The sequence below is a fragment of the Rattus rattus genome, chromosome 10 (genome assembly GCF_011064425.1).
Source record: "Rattus rattus isolate New Zealand chromosome 10, Rrattus_CSIRO_v1, whole genome shotgun sequence".
Taxonomy (NCBI): Eukaryota; Metazoa; Chordata; class Mammalia; order Rodentia; family Muridae; genus Rattus; species Rattus rattus.
The window spans coordinates 43361526-43379138 of NC_046163.1; the positions used below are offsets into that span (position 1 = coordinate 43361526).

Genomic DNA, 17613 nt, shown 5'->3' on the forward strand with positions numbered 1-17613 from the left:
AAAACTTTTCCCACCCAGAGTCCTGACAGGAAAACACCCCTGGCACCACTGCACTGGTCTACAAGGCTTTAGAACCCACAAGCTTTTGCATCCAGCATCAACATCCTCATTTGGAAAGGCAGACACAGGCCATCTGCATTCTCAGTGATTCACAAAAACATTTGCATTTCTTGAAACATAATTTTGGAGGCTGGAAAGATGATTCAACCATTAAGGGCACTTGCTGTTTTCCCAGAAGATCCAGGTTTAGTTTCCAGCACCTAGATCAAGTGGTTTACAACCTCCTATAACTCCAGTTCCCAGAGACCTGACACTCTCCTGCTTGGCTACTATCTGTACACAAGGAGAGCACATAAGCACACATGGGCGCACACACACACACACACACACACACACACACACACACACAAAATCTTTTTGAAAAACAAAAGTAACTTTTTTCAAAGTCAGAGTAAGTGATTTGATATATGATATTGATACGTTCATCACAGGAAGCTTTTGGGTAGCAGACTTGAAACAAGTTGATTAAACAGTAGTGCAATGCAGGCTATGTCAAAATAATTCCTCCCCTTCCTCCTCCTCCTCCTCCTCCTCCTCCTCATCGTCCTCCTCCTCCTCCTCCTCCTCCTCTCCTCCTCCTCCTCCTCCTCCTCCTCCTCCTCCTCCTCCTCCTCCTCCTCCTCCTCCTCCTCCACTTTGGATAGGTCAGGCTATGTAGATCAGACTGGCCTCAAACTTGTGACTTTTCTGCTTCAGCCTCTTAAGCACTGAGGTTGCAGCTGTGTACGTCATGCCTGCTTGCCTCCAGAGGAAAGCCTCAAGGCAAAAACAACACCACAGGTACTAGTGAGGAAGGTGGAAATATGGCCGGTCCTCAAGGGGTAGTGGAGGGGAGAGTCAAATAGAAACAGAACTCTGTAAACAGGAAAGGAGTTGTTTCCAAGACTGATTGCTGGCATTGTCCACCTCTTCTGGCAAACTGGCCTCTCTGCCCTGTGAGCTCCCTCTGACTCCCATAACAGCCTCTGTATCAGAGGGAACACATTTTATTTATCTCATTTGATAGCATAAGCACTTACCAAAAAAGAGTCCATTTAAATGCCTGAATACGTAGATTTGGAGGAGATAATTTATCAAGGAGAAACAGCTAAGAGATGTAAAATGTGTGGCTGTGAATTGGGAAATATTTCTAACCCTAACCCTGCCAAAGCCCTACAGCATCTCACTAATTCACCAGGCATCTACTGAATGGCTGTTTAGGGTCAAACACTGTGATTCATGATAAAGAAGGACCCACAATCCACAATCAACTGGATTCAGAGTGCTGGGTATGGGTCACATCATAGAAACACCACAGGGAAATAAGAAAGGGGGAAGCCTAAAAGGAGAAAGACAGAGTGTACCTGAAGCCAAAAAGAAAAGCAGAAGATGAGAAATTTAACAGGGATGAAGGGGAAGGTCACCAACATAGTAGGAAGGCCACAAAGGTAAGGCAAGGAAGTCACCAGGCACGGTGGTGCATGCTTGGGATTCCAGTACTTGGGAGGTGGAGGCAGAGTTCCAGGCCAGTCCCAGCTGTGCTGTAAGACGTGACTCAACAAACCCAGATAAACAAAGAAGTAGGTGTTCTATCAGGAAGAAAGTAAACATGGCGGCCCTGAGACCAAGCCATCAGGAGGTTCCAGATCACAAACAAGCACCTCACTGTCCATGGCCAGTAGCAGGAATAATTCATGTGCTGTTCTATGTGAGCTTTTGGACAAACAACTCTTATGTCTTCTTTGTTTTTTAAAATGAGAGTAGACTGGATGGCCTTTAAGTTAAGTTCTCTTCTGTTTCCAGTATCTTGGGATCTCAAATTTTTTAACATCCACAATCTTTTTTTTTAAGATTTATTTATTATATGTATATGAATACACTTTTGCGGTCTTCAGACACAACAGAAAAGAGCATCAGACCCATTACAGATGGCTGTGAGCCACCATGTAGCTGCTGGGAATTGAACTCAGGACCTCTGGAATAGCAGTCAGTCCTCTTAACGGCAGAGCCATTTCTCCAACACCCAAAATCTTTTAGAAGAGAGTGCTTTCTTGTTCTGGCTTTGTGTTCACTTTTAAGTGAAAAATAGAAAACACTGAGAAGTTTCCCCCTAAAATTAAATCAGGCAGAAAATAACCTTGTTCTTGACATCCATCTTCTGGTGAGCTATTCATCTTATCTGCGAAAGTAAGCTTAGGATTAGACTCCGCCCAGTGAGTGATACTAACCTGGTGCCCATTTCCGACCTCCAGAGCTCGTAAATCAGAAGGAAGTGGCCGCGTGGACCTATAACTACAGCACGAAAGCATACTCATGGAATAACTCACGGGCATTCTGCAAGAGGCACTTCACAGACTTAGTGGCCATCCAGAACAAGAATGAAATCGCTCACCTCAATGACGTCATCCCATACGTCAACTCTTACTACTGGATTGGTATCCGAAAGATCAACAATAAGTGGACCTGGGTGGGAACCAATAAGACTCTCACGGCGGAGGCTGAGAACTGGGCTGACAACGAGCCCAACAACAAGAGGAACAACCAGGACTGTGTGGAGATCTACATCAAGAGTAATTCGGCCCCTGGCAAGTGGAATGATGAACCCTGCTTTAAACGAAAGCGGGCCCTGTGCTACACAGGTGAGACCTCCCCTGAGCCGACACGGTCTCTTAAAAACATGCCTTTCCTGGATGAGGAGTGTAACCGCTAAGTCAGGAACATGGGAGCACAAAGTCAGGCATGAGAAAGTGCAGAGCTACTCAGTATTACTGAGCACCTTGAAGAACATAAGATCAGGATTAGCGAAAAACCACCTATTTGAAACTAGAAGGGTCTTTAGTATCGCCCAGCCCATCCTCCTTATTACTGAGGACGCTGTGCTCAGGAAAGGTTTATCAAGACCGTGATTTAAAAAAAAGATTACAAGATATAAAATACATTGAGAATTACTAACATCGTGGTGCTATTTCTGTACCTGGCAACAAGGTGCAATTTTCCAAAACGCTGATGTGATCCATGCTAAACAACACATAATTTCAGACAGTGACTGACACTTTGTACCCTACGATGTATAGAAGCTCCCCGTGGGAGAGACATGATGACAGGTAGACAGGAATATTGCAATCAGATATTAAGTTTGCTTGCTTTGATCATGAGAAGATTGATTCTTTGAGTCTCTGTTGATCTCCTTCCTGGAGACATGTTGTTAAATGTCCTGGAAACAGTGTGTGGCTACCCCACCAGTGACACCATCAAATCTTGGAGTAAAAATTGGCCTCAGGGCATGGATAGTTTTGGTTAGAAAACTGCAACCCATTTTGCTTGATTGACATGAGTAAGTTCCTCTGTCCACACATCTATTTGTGACTGCCCTTGTGACTCTGGGTCTACACAGAGCTGTGCCCTTGTTTGGGAATTCTAAATATGTCATCCATCAGGAGCCTTGTAGTACTTCTGTGATAATCTTAGGACCAGAAACCAGTCTTCTAAATTTTACACTTAGAACTTTTCCACACCAGGATGCACTAGCATAAGAAGATACAGATTGAGATAAAATTCATCCCCCAAGAGACACCATTGTAATGAATACCTACTAGTACTGAAAGTCAATTGCATCTAGGGTATCTATATGTAATTCCATTTGTGTCACTTTGTTTATTTAGCATTAGTCACATTGTCAGCCGGGCCTTTCCATTGCTGTTTTCCTTGCGATGCCCATCATGGGACATAGGTGGACCCTCTACATGGCTCCTGAGAGGTTAGCATCTGTGCCTCATTTCCTGTGAACGCCTGTGATTCTGACCTTTCTTGTATCCACGCAGCCTCCTGCCAGGACATGTCCTGCAACAACCAGGGGGAGTGCATCGAGACCATTGGGAGCTACACCTGCTCCTGCTACCCGGGCTTCTATGGGCCAGAGTGTGAATATGGTAAGGCTGGAACCTGGGCGGTGTTATTTCGGAGTAAGGCTGCTCTTACATGAGAGACGATGCCAGAAAGTAAATGACGGAGTCTCTCTAGCAAGTAAAGATAAGAGCCCCAATGCTGACTGCCCGTTCATACGATCGTCTCCAAACATTTGGGATAAAATCACTTTATTCTTGAAGAGATCATTCACTTGTGATATTTCAGGGAGTAAACAATAGAAAGACAGGAAGCCTTAGGGCTGGAGAGATGGCTCAGCAGCTAAGAGCACTGGCTGCTCTTCCAGAGGACCCAGGTTCAATTCCCAGCATCCACATGGCAGGCAGCTCACATCTGCCTGTAACTCCAGTTCCAGAGGACCCGACACCTTCACACGGACACACATGCGGGCAAAACACCAGTGCACATAAAATAAAAATAAACATTGAAAAAATGCTAAATGAAAGCCTTAAAGTTAGTTTTACATAGTCAAATAAAAAAATGTTGAGTGAATTGAGCCATCAAAAAAAAAAAAGTGACTATTTTCTAAGATGCTAGCAATACAAAGGAACTAGACTAGGATGGAGGGCTGGGGCTAGCAGCCTAAAAAGAGAAGGTAAGGAGAGGTACAGCTCACTGTAAATATAGCAGAGTGGGGCTACAATAAGAAAAGAAAATATCAACATTTTGTTCCCTACAGTCCAAGAGTGTGGAAAATTCGACATCCCACAACACGTTCTCATGAACTGCAGCCACCCTCTGGGGGACTTCTCCTTCAGCTCTCAGTGTACCTTCAGCTGTGCTGAGGGCTATGACCTGAACGGACCCAGTGAGATGCAATGTTTGGCCTCTGGAATCTGGACAAACAATCCCCCACGATGTCAAGGTACATCAACCTTACTTTTTCCATCCATGCTAAATAATTAGAACCTGGGTGATCATTAATGGGGATGGTGGCCTTTCTGTTAAAAACTTGAGAAATAGGGACTGAAAAGGTGTCTCCATGGTTAAGAACCCTGGTTGCTCTTCCAGAGGATCCAGGTTCATTTCCTGGCACCTCCATGGCGATTCACAGACATGTATAACTCCAGTTCCAGGGAATCCATTGCCCTCTTTTGGCCTCTTGCAGGGACCAGGCAGACACGTAGTATACTGATACACGTGTGGGCAAAACACCCATACACATAAAATCTTTTAAAGTAAGGTAAAAAAAATAAAACCTCAAGAAATATAAAGATCTGCATTAGATGGAAATTCAAGTTAGCACCGTTATTAGCCAAGCAGGCTAACCTGAATTTTCGTTTTCACAATGCTTCTCCTACCTGCATAGAGGTGGTAGTTAATTTTTTTTTAATCCCTAGGGGAAAACATTGCAAAGGAACTCCTTTCCTTGTGGTACTTGTAAAGCATGGGCATTTGGATCTCTGAACAGCCATTGAGTTCTACTTAACCAACCAAGAATGACCTTAACTGACACTTTGAGAAAGTATAAATGCCACAGAATCCTAATGCATCCTAAGGCTGGATAAAACTTGTGAACGTCAAGAGTGAACGTCACAGCTCTATGCATATTCTTGGCCTCCTCATGCTCATCCGTGAGCAGCCCTGAAGGAGGAAGCCTGGCTATAAAACTGTCCTGCAAGAACACTCATTCTAGCACTGGTCTAGCTGTAGCTTCATTGTGGAGAGAGAGACTTGCTTAATATGGCCAGAGATGGAACAACGGAACACCTGGGGTGGGGAGAGTCCCAGGTCCTGAGTATCAAAGCAAGTGTCAGGACATTGGAATATACAAGATCCTATCCCCGACCCCCCACATCTTAGTTGTAGCATCGATGAAACTTGGCCATCTTGGAGAGAAGTCAGCCTGAATTGTCAAATTTTAAGTTTCCTTCCACCAGTTCCAAGCTAGGTTGTGTAAATCTGGAATGGGGAAACGGGATCAGTCAGTGGAAAAGCAAAGGGCTTATTTTGCTATGACCAAAATAGAAAAACCTACTCTTTCCTTATATCCTCATCCCCAGGTTCAGAATGGTATCATTCATACATCTCATATAAGAGATGCATATCAATCCATAGACCTTCGGGGACAGACATAATGCATCATTCAGATATTTTATCTAAGAGGGCAAATGCATCAGTGCACAGATACTAAATGAACTTCTGGGTCAGACTTGTAATGCAGAAAGCATAAAGAGTGCTAAGAGCTTGGAGGACTTTTTAACAAGGTCCAGGTCACTCTGAGATCTGGTACCCCATGTCTGGACATCTTCCCAGCTCCATCTAGTTTCCATAGGCCGAGCCATACTGTTCTCTGTGCAAATGGCTTCTGTCCACCTGGATTGTTTTTCCATTTCTTTCTCGTTGGTTTTTCTGTTTAGCTGTGCAGTGCCAGAGCCTGGAAGCCCCTCTCCATGGAACCATGGACTGTATGCACCCATTGGCTGCCTTTGCCTATGACTCCAGCTGTAAATTTGAGTGCCAGCCTGGATATCGGATGAGGGGCTCTGACATACTCCACTGCACTGACTCTGGTCAGTGGAGCGAACCATTGCCAACCTGTGAAGGTAAGATTACTTTTTACAGCTTTCAATATGACCCAGAAAGCATCTTACCATGGTAGAACGACCAGGGACTCTTAATGTCAAGGCAACCTTCTCTAGAATTGTATTTGTTCAACCTCTGGATGCTGTGAGATTTCTTATCTGCAAAACGGGGCTAAGAGTAGCCAGGTGCATTGCAAGAATTAAGCACAGGAAATGCACACAATGGAATAGCAAGTATGAGCAGGACATGGTGCCACATGGATGTAATCTCAGCACTTGAGAGCCCAAGACAGGAGGATTTCTGCAAATTAAACATCAGCCTGGATTGCACCATGAGTTGGGGGCTAGCTTGGACTAAATAACGACACCCTGTCTAAAGGAAAAATTAAAGACAAAGAAGAGAAGGAATGATAAGTGTACAACACAGGGATAGCCTTGGGCATTTGCTTATTTCAGGTTCTGCCTGCATTAATCACATCCCCTCCGCCATCCCACTGGCTGTGCCTCTGCAGGGCAATAGCCTATGCTTGAGAAGGAGTTAAAGCAGTAGCTACAGGGATGATGAGAGATCTGGGGTCAGAAGCTTTGGAAGGAGGCTCTGCAAAGGAATAAGAGAACCTGCATTGCAGAATAGCTGTGGGGATAGAATACATGGAGACTGAGCGGTGTTTGGACACTTTGTCCCCTCATCTTATAGGGCAGGGATGGGGGAGAGAGTAGAAGATTGAAGCCTGGATTCCTAAACTCCCAGAACCTGGATTTACAAGCCAGGCTCAAACACGATTAGCTGGGAGACTTCTGGGAGAGGCTGGGGCAATGGTTCAATGGGTAAAGTAGTTGCTGTTCAAGCATGAGTCCCTGAATTTTTACTTCAGAATCAGCACGAAACCAGGTGTGGTGGCATGAGCCTGTAACCTCGGCATTTGAGCAGGGGAACTAGAGACGAGAAGATCCCTTGAGTTCACTGGCCAGCCAGTCTGGCCGCAACAGCAAACCCCGTGCTCAATAAGAGACTCTATCTCAGAAATGAGGTGGAGAATAGACATCCAACATCAACCTCTGGCCTCCACACCAACACACATGGGCAGCTGAACACACACACACACACACACACACACACACACACACACACACACACACGCACAAGCACAGGCATGTATACCTGTCAACACATAGACTTTGGGAGATCATGTGAGATTTCTGACTCTCATTTTTTTTACTATTAAGCAAAAGAAGAGACCAGAGGATTGAACCCTTATGTACTCTGATAATGTAAAACCTAGAGGTCATGGTGAAAGGGTGGTATCTGTGCTCTGCAAGTCTGAAGACATCTAGAGATGTAACGCCTGCCCAGAAGGGTGCCAGGAAGCTAGACTTTATCAGAACTATGGTCATACAGAGCATAGCGGTGTGTAGAAACTCACTGTGAGCTGCACTACCTTGGCAAACAATGTCTGACTAGCATCCTGTGTTCTAGGGACTCATCATACAGCACTAGGTCATGGCATGTACAACAAAGCCACACCATTTCATCTGCTTCCTCATAAGCCCACTTTTTCTATATCTGTTCTTTTAGAATCCAATAAACATTTAATGAGCACCCAGACCTTACCAGAGTACTGGGCTCCAAGATACAGTTTTGAGTGACTACTACAGCATCAAAGAGACTGGTCTAAAAGGGAAAAATTACATCAATGCATAAACAGCACAGTGCAGGGTCTGGGAGAGCCCACACAGGAGTCTCTACCCCTCAGTTAGGGAGGACAGGGATGCCTTCTGAGGGAAAATAACATTAAAACTGCGATCTGAAGAAGGGCAGGCAAAGGGGGACATAGGAAGGGTAGTTTTCCTTTTCGACAAAGAAAGATTTAAGGTTTTGATTGTGTGACGATATGGGCAGGATCTTGCAGGAGACTCTTCTAAAAAAGACTTCGTATCTGCCATTTCCCCTTCAGCCATTGCATGTGAACCGCTGGAGAGCCCCCTCCATGGGAGCATGGACTGCTTCCCATCCACAGGAGCATTTGGGTACAACAGCAGCTGCACTTTTCGTTGCACAGAGGGATTCGTGCTGATGGGAAATGATGCCATTCATTGTGCTGACTTGGGGCAGTGGACGGCCCCAGCCCCAGTGTGTGAAGGTACTGCGATATCGAATCATTCCTCAGCCATTCCTTGGAGCCTCTCAGGCACTATGCACACTTGACACTACCATTCGCTTATCTGTCAGACATTCATTCACAGACAGCCTGAGATATGCTGGGCTCTTTGTGTCTAGTGCCTAGGATCAAACAGTGGGCAAAGCATCTTTTAAGTGCAGTGTTCAGGACAGCATAGTTAAGGCGAGACATGCTCTGCCTCACGCGCCAGGAGTGGGCTAAGGAGATCAACACTGAGGAAAAGGGTGATGAGTGAGGAACAGAAGGAGATGGTAGAAGAGGAACGGACAAGGCCTAGTTCTCTGGTTTGTTCTTGTTCTTGTTCTTGTTCTTGTTCTTGTTCTTGTTCTTGTTCTTGTTCTTGTTCTTGTTCTTGTTCTTGTTAGCAAGCTTTTAGGCTCTCTGGGTTCTGTGACTTCTCTTAAAATGAGACACTAGTAAAACTTTACTTACTGTGTCACCAATAGTGGAGAGTCAACAGGTTTTAAAGTTGACTCTGCTGTCAACTTTATAAACATGAAGCATGCCATGATGAAACAGTTTCTTTATAAGTCTTAAGTCTGCGGTCTCATGTGACAAAGGGACCCTCTTTTAGTATTCTGTGTTTTCGATGTTTTGCTCTAAGATAGAAACTGAGTCGCAAGGAGGTCACTGGGATTGCCTTCTTTGACAGAACCAAGTTCCAGAAGTGCACGACAGCATCCTAGGTCGCCATTTACTGGTGCTCTTCAACAACTGTGTGAATCCCAGATCTGTGGGCGCCCTCATTCTGAATTGAGGGTTCTGTTGGTTCTCCAGAGACTTACAAGTACTTGAAGAGATATGCGTCTATTCAGTTCCATAGTAGCACTATTCAAATAATAAAATGTGGAAGAAAGTGAACATCAGCAGATGAGTAGATAAAGAAAATATGGTATCCATATATAATAGAATACTATTCAACTTTAGAGAAGGAATTCCAACATAGGCTCCAATATAGATAGACTATAAAGACAGTGATCTTCCAAAATCAAGTAATCTATGATTCTACCTACATACGTTGTTTAAGGCAATAAAATCGTGCCTTGTGGCGGTGAAAGAGTGGTGATGATTAAATGTGCTGGTGTGTATTGTCTAGGAGACATAGACATGCTAAGCCCTGAGACACTCTTTAAAAAGATCCCAAGGAATCGCTCCAGCGTCTTCAGACAAGTAAATATCAAGTAATCCAGAACGGATAGTTGGATATTTTCTTAAGCATCTCGAATCGAAGTCTCCTTTTATAGTCCTTGCTACTGTTTCTACACCAATTGTCACCAACAGCCAGTGTCTACAGCCGCTGCACAACCTCCGGTGTCTGCCAGTGCCTCTGCAGATGCTTCTGGGCTGGAGGCCAAGGTTTACTGAGCAGTTCCTGTAATCTCAGACAGTCTGATGCCAAGAGAGAGTGAAAGCTATTATTCATATTTTAGGTGTGAAAAAATAGAAAACAAGTGTGTTTCCTCCATATAGGACTATCTTATATATTTAAAGATTGTAGTATAGGAGAAGGACCAGCTAGGACAATGGGAAAGAAAATGAATAAGGTACAATCATATGTGGCTGTGTGAATATGTGTGTGTGTGTGTGTGTGTACATATACAATATCATAATGAAACCCATCACTTTGTATGCTAACACTGTTCTATAAAAGAAAAATCAGTTTGACCAGTACCATAATTTTTATTCTGCTTTTCCACTGAATGTTACATAGACATACACCTCCAAAATCTTTTGCAAGTAAAACACATAAAATTTAAGAGCCATAAGTATTCCTTTTGTGAATCCACAATTTCCTTTCAGCCCCATTTATGGTTGTTTTGTTCTTACAACATCTTGACAAAAATCTGTGAGTTGATTTTTGTTATGCATCTTGGTTTTAGGCTTTTTGGAGATGTTTGAGTCCAAGAAATGATAGCTTAAGATCTGTTGGTACACACTACTAAACTTTCCTACCCTGACTCGGCCAACACTGGTCCAAACATTTTTCCTTGTAAAAATCCATCGAGCAACATTGACATTAAATGTCCACCTATTTAACTTCCAAGTTAAACAAGCCCAACTCGTGAATCCTTAAAGATAATGTTCAGTGAACTGAGTCATCTAGAAATCAAGTAATCTATGATCCTACCTATATATGCTATTTAAAGCAATAAAATCATGGAGGCAGAGAGTCAAATGGTAGAGTGGAGGGAAAGAGGACTTACTGTTAGTGAGAGCGGAGTTCAGCCTGAGGCCATGAACAGTTCGAGATGAGGGCTGGTGAAGACAGTATGAAGATACAAATGCAAAGACACCGAACCAGACATGAACAGGGCTGAGGTCAAGGTCAACAACACTTCTCTAGGACTCTTCTCTTACGCCCTGCCTTCCTCGCCCCTTAGCGTTGCAATGTCAGGAGTTTCCGGTCCCAAGTAAAGCCCAGGTGAGCTGCTTGGACCCCTTCGGGACCTTGAGGTACCAGTCAACCTGCAGCTTTTCCTGTGATGAAGGCTCACTCTTGGTGGGAGCAAGTGTGATAAGATGCTTGGCTACTGGACACTGGAGTGAGGCCCCTCCTGAATGTCAAGGTAAGAATGTATTCACTCCTATTCTTCTCAGCGGTAAGTTGGAGGCAACATTCTTAAAGAATATTTAGTGAGTTCATGAGTGCTATCTGTCACTAACTCCTTCATCCTCTACCCCCAAGATCCCCAGAAACAAATGCTATCAGAGACTAAGCAAATATAGTGAGTGTCAGGATATTTGGCAATGGATACTAGAATGTGATGACCTAGGCATTGTCTTAACCAGAGTCTACACCAGGACTTGCAGGCTCCTATCACAAGTGGTATGCCCCGGAGGAATGAGAAAGGTAGAATTACAGAATCTAGTAGTAAGCGTTCTCTGTGTAACACTGGAGAAACATACTTAGTCTGGGAGCACTGGGGAGAATACATGCTGTGAACTGGAGGATAGATAAAGCATTCTCGAAAGAAAGCCAGGTGTAGCCTCATTAGACAATGTGTATCTGTGTTAGACTTAGTGTTAGGAAGCCAGCATGTCCTGGGGGCACCATAACATCCTGTGTGAGGCAGAGCTGTTCTAGTCACTGACTTTACGAATGTGTGATTTTCATATTTTCATATTTCTTTCTCTTTCGGTGTACCTAATAGCTTTAGCCAGATGTATGACAAACAGTTTTAACAAAACAAGATTTCTTATTTCAAAAAAAACTACAAATAGATAAGAAAACAGAAATTAAAATATCCTCTTAAATATCAACCAGCCAAAGTAAATATTTCTAGCATTCTAGGATGAAGTGCTTCTGATATATTCTCACCCAATATTTTTGTAATAGTATTTTTATCGTGTATATTCAGTTTATCAGCATACTTCATATGTTCAATATGAAATATTTCTGTATTATTTTACTTTGTATGGGCTTTCAAATATCTGAGTAAAAGCAAGCAGGTCACGTTTTCCATGAAGAGGGAAATACTTGCTATTCAGGTCACACAAGGGTACACACACACACACACACACACCACACACACACTACACACACACACACACACACACACACACACGCCATTGTAAAGCAAACATTTCATGTATGAATAACTAGTTAGTTGATCAACAGCACAGTAGGATATCCTTCATGCCATGCTTCAGAACCTAAGTCAAGTTCTAGAGTTGGGTTGGGAATGAAGAACTGGGTGTCCATAAACACAGTGAGCCTCGGGCTTGTCCCTCACTCTTATCCTTACTCCACTGAAATCTAGACAGCTCTGAAGAATTGCTCTGAATTCCTCAGCAAGGCTATCGGAGGGATCAGACCCTTCCAGGAAAGCTACCCATTGCTCCACAGTCCTGCCCATGGGTGTTCACAGCCAGGGGGTTGCCACTCACCCCAGCTTCCTGTGACCTTCCAGTTCCCTTCTGCTTTTAGCCCTTTGTTTACTCTGAGGGAACTTTCTCCTCTTCTTACTGGGTGCACATCAAGTGAAATACCCACATGTGGTTAAGGCAGGAAGGTGCCACAAGGCCTGAAATCCACAAGCTATTGTGACACTTCCGAGGGAGAGAGTGTTATCAGATAATTTCCCTTGTCGCTGTCCCCACAGCCCTCTACACTCATCCTTGCAAAGTCACAGGAGAGTTGGAAATGACTCCACCATGACTTCACCAAACCAAGGACCCACACCCTTTTCCCCTTTGCATTTCCAGCTTACAGCCCTCCCCATCACACAACACACACACACACACACACACACACACACACACACACACAACACAGGAAGACTTTGCAAGTGGCAGACAGTGTCTCAGTCTCTGTACAAGTTGATAGATTCAGAAGAGTGTTGCTAGGGAGGGTATGAAAGGAAGAGACAAGAAAGGTACAGACGGGTTGGGGATTTAGCTCAGTGGTAGAGTGCTTGCCTAGGAAGCGCAAGGCCCTGGGTTCGGTCCCCAGCTCCGAAAAAACAAAACAAAACAAGAAAGGTACAGACAGCACCTTAAAACTTTAAGCTGTTGAGTTATCTGACCTAGGGCTGCTGTCCCACTTCCTCTAATTTAAAGCCATACACTGCATAACCAAGACAAGGAGCAAAGAAGTCCCTGAGACCTTGTTTACCCTTAGTCCTTCCCTTCCAAGTGTCAGCACGATTCATCTGGCCTTCGTTGCTCAGTGAATCGAGAGAGGTCAGTCTTGACAGCTACTGATGTTGGCACTGAGAATCTATTCACTCTTCATCTGACTAAGTCATTTTAAGATATTGAGATTCAGAGAGGTGAAGTGACTTGCCCAAAGTCACAAAGTGCCAGTGCCCATCCAAGTCAGTCTCCAAGCACCTCACACTCGTGCCTATATATGCTGCCAAATAACTGTGAGACCTGATTTCATTTTTACTGGAAATTGACTTTGGTGGGTCATTTATGCCTGGTGCTGTAGGGTTGAGCTTTCTGGGAAGGGGTGGAAATTGGCATATACAGTCAACCAATGAAATACGCATGCATTTTATTCCCTTTTACATTTAATCTTCGGGCATGGCTTAAGTGACTTGCTATATAGCTAAAAAGAACTATGAGGCAAGAGTTACCATTTTCATACATTGAAAATAAATCAGCCAACTTTGCATAGGATCACTGTGCACAACATAAGCTAAGATGTAGACCCAGATTCTCTCACCACTTGCTGGGGAAAGGGGAAAAAATCACCCCCACTTTCACCTCTAAGTTCTTGGGCATTGTTTGCTGGAAACAGCATCCGGTTTATTTCTCAAGAAGACATCAAGGGAGCAACTTTCCCTGAGGTCTAGGGGCACCAACATGAACCACGCTACTATCTCTCTAAGGGGCAGCAAGTCCTTTCAGAATCGCTTCTGAAACCCTGAGTGGGTGAGGTCTCAGAATGACAGTCAACCGTAGGCTGTAGCAGTCACCCAGCTCCCTGCTCCCTGGTGTCTTAAGGAGAGAAAGCCAGAAATGCAAACAAAATGATCACCTTTAACTAAATGCAGAGAAAGGCATAAAGCAGTCACATGCAGTGTCACGCACACACCACACACACACACACAGAGAGAGAGAGAGAGAGAGAGAGAGAGAGAGAGAGAAGAGAGAGAGAGAGAGAGAGAGAGAGAGAGAGAGAGAGAGAGAGAGAGAGAGAGAGGGATGGGTTTGAAATGCCAGGCTCTAACACAAGCTCCCCTCTCCTGCTTTGTCCCTCTTCACGGCAGCTGTCTCCTGCACCCCTTTGCTCAGCCCTGAGAATGGAACCATGACGTGTATCCAGCCTCTCGGGCATTCCAGCTACAAATCCACATGCCAGTTCATGTGTGACGAAGGATTTTATCTATCTGGACCAGAAAGATTGGACTGTTCTCCATCTGGACACTGGACAGGCAGCCCTCCAACGTGTGAAGGTAGGCACGTGGGTCTGTCCTTTCTTGTGACTTTTCAGATACCATCAGAGAGGAAAGACCCACACAGAGGTGAAGCTGTGCCTGAGTCAAGAACAGGCATGAGGATCTAGACCAAAAAATCTCTCTCTTTCTGAATAGCCTTGGAAAAAACTGAGTAAAGCACTTCACACTTAACAATGCTTTCGCATCGTCACAGGACATGAGATCAGCATTCCAGAGTAGCAAGGGAAGTCAGCCTTATCCCCAGGCTGTAGATGAGAAGGAAGCACAGGCTTCTGAGGTGACATGGTCCGAGGGCATCACCATTCACAAACGATGGCACTCAGCTATTCACTGAAGCACTTATTTTCTTCTAAGCACTCTTGCTCTCTTTCTATCACACTCTCCATCCATCTGCTTCTACACCAACCTTTACCCACCCCATTACGTCTCAGAGTAGTAGCTTATTTGGGAATGGGTGTGGTCTAAACTTCTCTAGCTCTTGCTTTTCTTTCTACCTCTTTATGGGCTTTACACTCAATGGGAGCAGAAGCGCTGCCTACTCCATCGTGTGTGTGTGTGTGTGTGTGTGTGTGTGTGTGTGTGTGTGTGTGGAGACTTCAATCACTGCATTCTTTAAGACACATGGTCTCTCATGAACCCAGCCCACATGCTATGCTGCCAGCCAATATATGCTATTATAGATGTGTGTTCATGGCTCCTCTGATCTAGGTCCTCAGGCTTGCCTGGCAGGTCCTTTACCCCCAGAATCATCTCCTCAATCCATCCTCAATCTTTATGTGGCCTGGCATAGTAAATGGAATCCAAATGACTATGTAACAAGCACCAGTTGAACTGACTATGTACCAAGCACCAGTTGAACTGAAGCTAACGAGGTAACACTCACTCAAGTGCAACATGCTGACAGTGTGAACTGCTGGAACCCTCAAAAACAGGGTGGGCCTCCCGTCTTTAGTTTCCTGGTAGTACCCAGCAGCCACAATGTATCGCATATGGTACAAACATATTGTATGCTCTAAAACAGAAGTGCGCTCTGTTGGTTAATCTATGGTTCCTGTTTGGTGTCAAAGGGGTCACTTCCTATTTAGCATTCAATGTAGTCAGAATTAGTAATAATGAGAGAAACACTTCGCATAGATTTTCTTATTCAGGCTACACAAACCACTTCTAAAGAAGCTATTGTTATCTCCTTCTGAAAGGTGACAAAAACGGGGCATTAAGAGAATGACTGTCAATAGGCACATTGCAAGATGGGCAGAATGGCTGAACACAGGATGTTTCCAGAGAACCACACTGCCACCTAGTGGCAGGGATTCTAAGTCCTGGATCCAGGCACAGACGCAGGGGTAAATTCTGAAGCAGGCCTTAGAACTGTGACCAGTGATCAGACGAGAGCATTTAAAATGTGTTAAAATTGTGGGAAAGACAGCTAAAATATTATTCATTCGTCCCTACATTGCTATCCCAAGATGCTATACTAAAGGGCACAAACACTACAACACTACCACCTGCTGTCAAAAAGATATACTACAGGCCCTAAGGAACCAAAGCCATGTGAGGAGAGTTTACACCTGTGTTTGCTGCCTGTTTATTTATCGCTCACCTTTTATTTCATTCGTCCTAGTAACTTGTTCATTCGCTATATTCTCCAGAGTGTATTTTATGGGCAAAAATGGTCACATTCATTTATATATTCCATTAAACATTTAAATCTTTTATGTAGCCAGTTTGGTTGCTAACCCTGTGATCTCACAGCCACTTCCCTTTATTCTTTCCCAGTCCTCTTTTCTCCTCAGGAGGAAGCATGTGCCTCCTCCCCCTCCCCGTGAGCCCCAAATCCACCCATGAATAGCGCCTCTAACAAATGGTCCTCAGTCTGGTCAAGCTTCTCTCATCCTAACTTTAAAGATACGTGTATCTCTGCTCTTGATTCATTATCAACATTTATATGGTATATTTAGGAAAGTGATTCCTTTTCATTTTCCAACTAAGCTTTAACAATTTGGCCCCTAATTCTGCCTTGGAACCCTGGTTATCATGCACTATTTTTTCAGAAGTGACCAACTGCTTTTCTTTTCATTATGCAGCAGGATTTCCATTTGATGAGAGAGGGCTGTGTTTCTACAAGTATTTCCATTATGGGAATGACACGGGTTCTCTGGGCCCCTTGGGACTTGGGATCTGCCTATGTTGTCCTGTCTCCTCCTGCCCTTAGCCCTCAGAGGACATGAGATCTTCCCCATCAGCCTAGCAATGACTTAGACACTTCTAATTTTCATGATGCTGCCTGTGATCTGGATTGCTTATGTCCAGTTGCTGTGTCCCTCCTGTCCCCACCTGTAGATCACTTCCCTGACACATACCATTGCTGTCCTCATCATTGACAAGGTTCCTCACTCACTGTCCCTCTGGAGATCATGTCTGGCCACTGAATTCAGCCCCTGATGCCCCTCATATGTCGATGAGCTCCGGGAAAGCCAGTCAGACTGCGGGTGACTGCCAAGAGCATCAGGGAGGGTGCACTGGGCCCACCTCCTGGGGAGTGGGTGGGATTTAGTAACGGACAGAAACGGGGGTCACTGTGAACGAAGAGTCAAGGCAAATGCAGCATCAGCTAGAAATGCCCGAGATAAGATACAGGCAGTAGCCAGTAACTATTTGTCAACTATTAGGTGAATAAGCTTTGTGGAACTTTCTCATTTGATCCTCCAGCCATCAAGTGCCCAGAAATCTTTGCCCCAGAACAAGGCAGCTTGGATTGCTCTCATGTTCACGGAGAATTCAATGTTGGCTCCACCTGTCACTTCTTCTGCAACGAGGAGTTTGAGCTCCTGGGATCTCAAAATGTGGAGTGCACAGTGTCTGGAAGATGGTCAGCGCCGCCACCAACCTGCAAAGGTAATGACATACCCGGGAAGTTGCGCTGGGAGGCATTTTCCCCACAGTGGTAACACGAAGCTCCTCTCTGTGACAAGTACAAATTACACTCTTAGTGTGGTCAGCACAGTCGTAGGTTTTAAGGACCTTCCAGGATTCCACAGG

The 17613-nt window shown here is 44.5% G+C and overlaps 1 protein-coding gene across 1 annotated transcript in view; it reads left to right on the top strand.

The window, feature by feature from the left end:
* Positions 1 to 17613, top strand: part of Selp (selectin P) — a 34905-nt gene that overhangs the window by 9345 nt on the left and 7947 nt on the right. The window contains exons 3-10 of the mRNA XM_032915269.1: positions 2292 to 2678; positions 3861 to 3968; positions 4643 to 4828; positions 6324 to 6509; positions 8444 to 8629; positions 11050 to 11235; positions 14386 to 14571; positions 17284 to 17469. Coding sequence (XP_032771160.1) covers positions 2292 to 2678; positions 3861 to 3968; positions 4643 to 4828; positions 6324 to 6509; positions 8444 to 8629; positions 11050 to 11235; positions 14386 to 14571; positions 17284 to 17469 — 1611 coding nt within the window. The remainder of the gene's footprint in view (positions 1 to 2291; positions 2679 to 3860; positions 3969 to 4642; positions 4829 to 6323; positions 6510 to 8443; positions 8630 to 11049; positions 11236 to 14385; positions 14572 to 17283; positions 17470 to 17613) is intronic.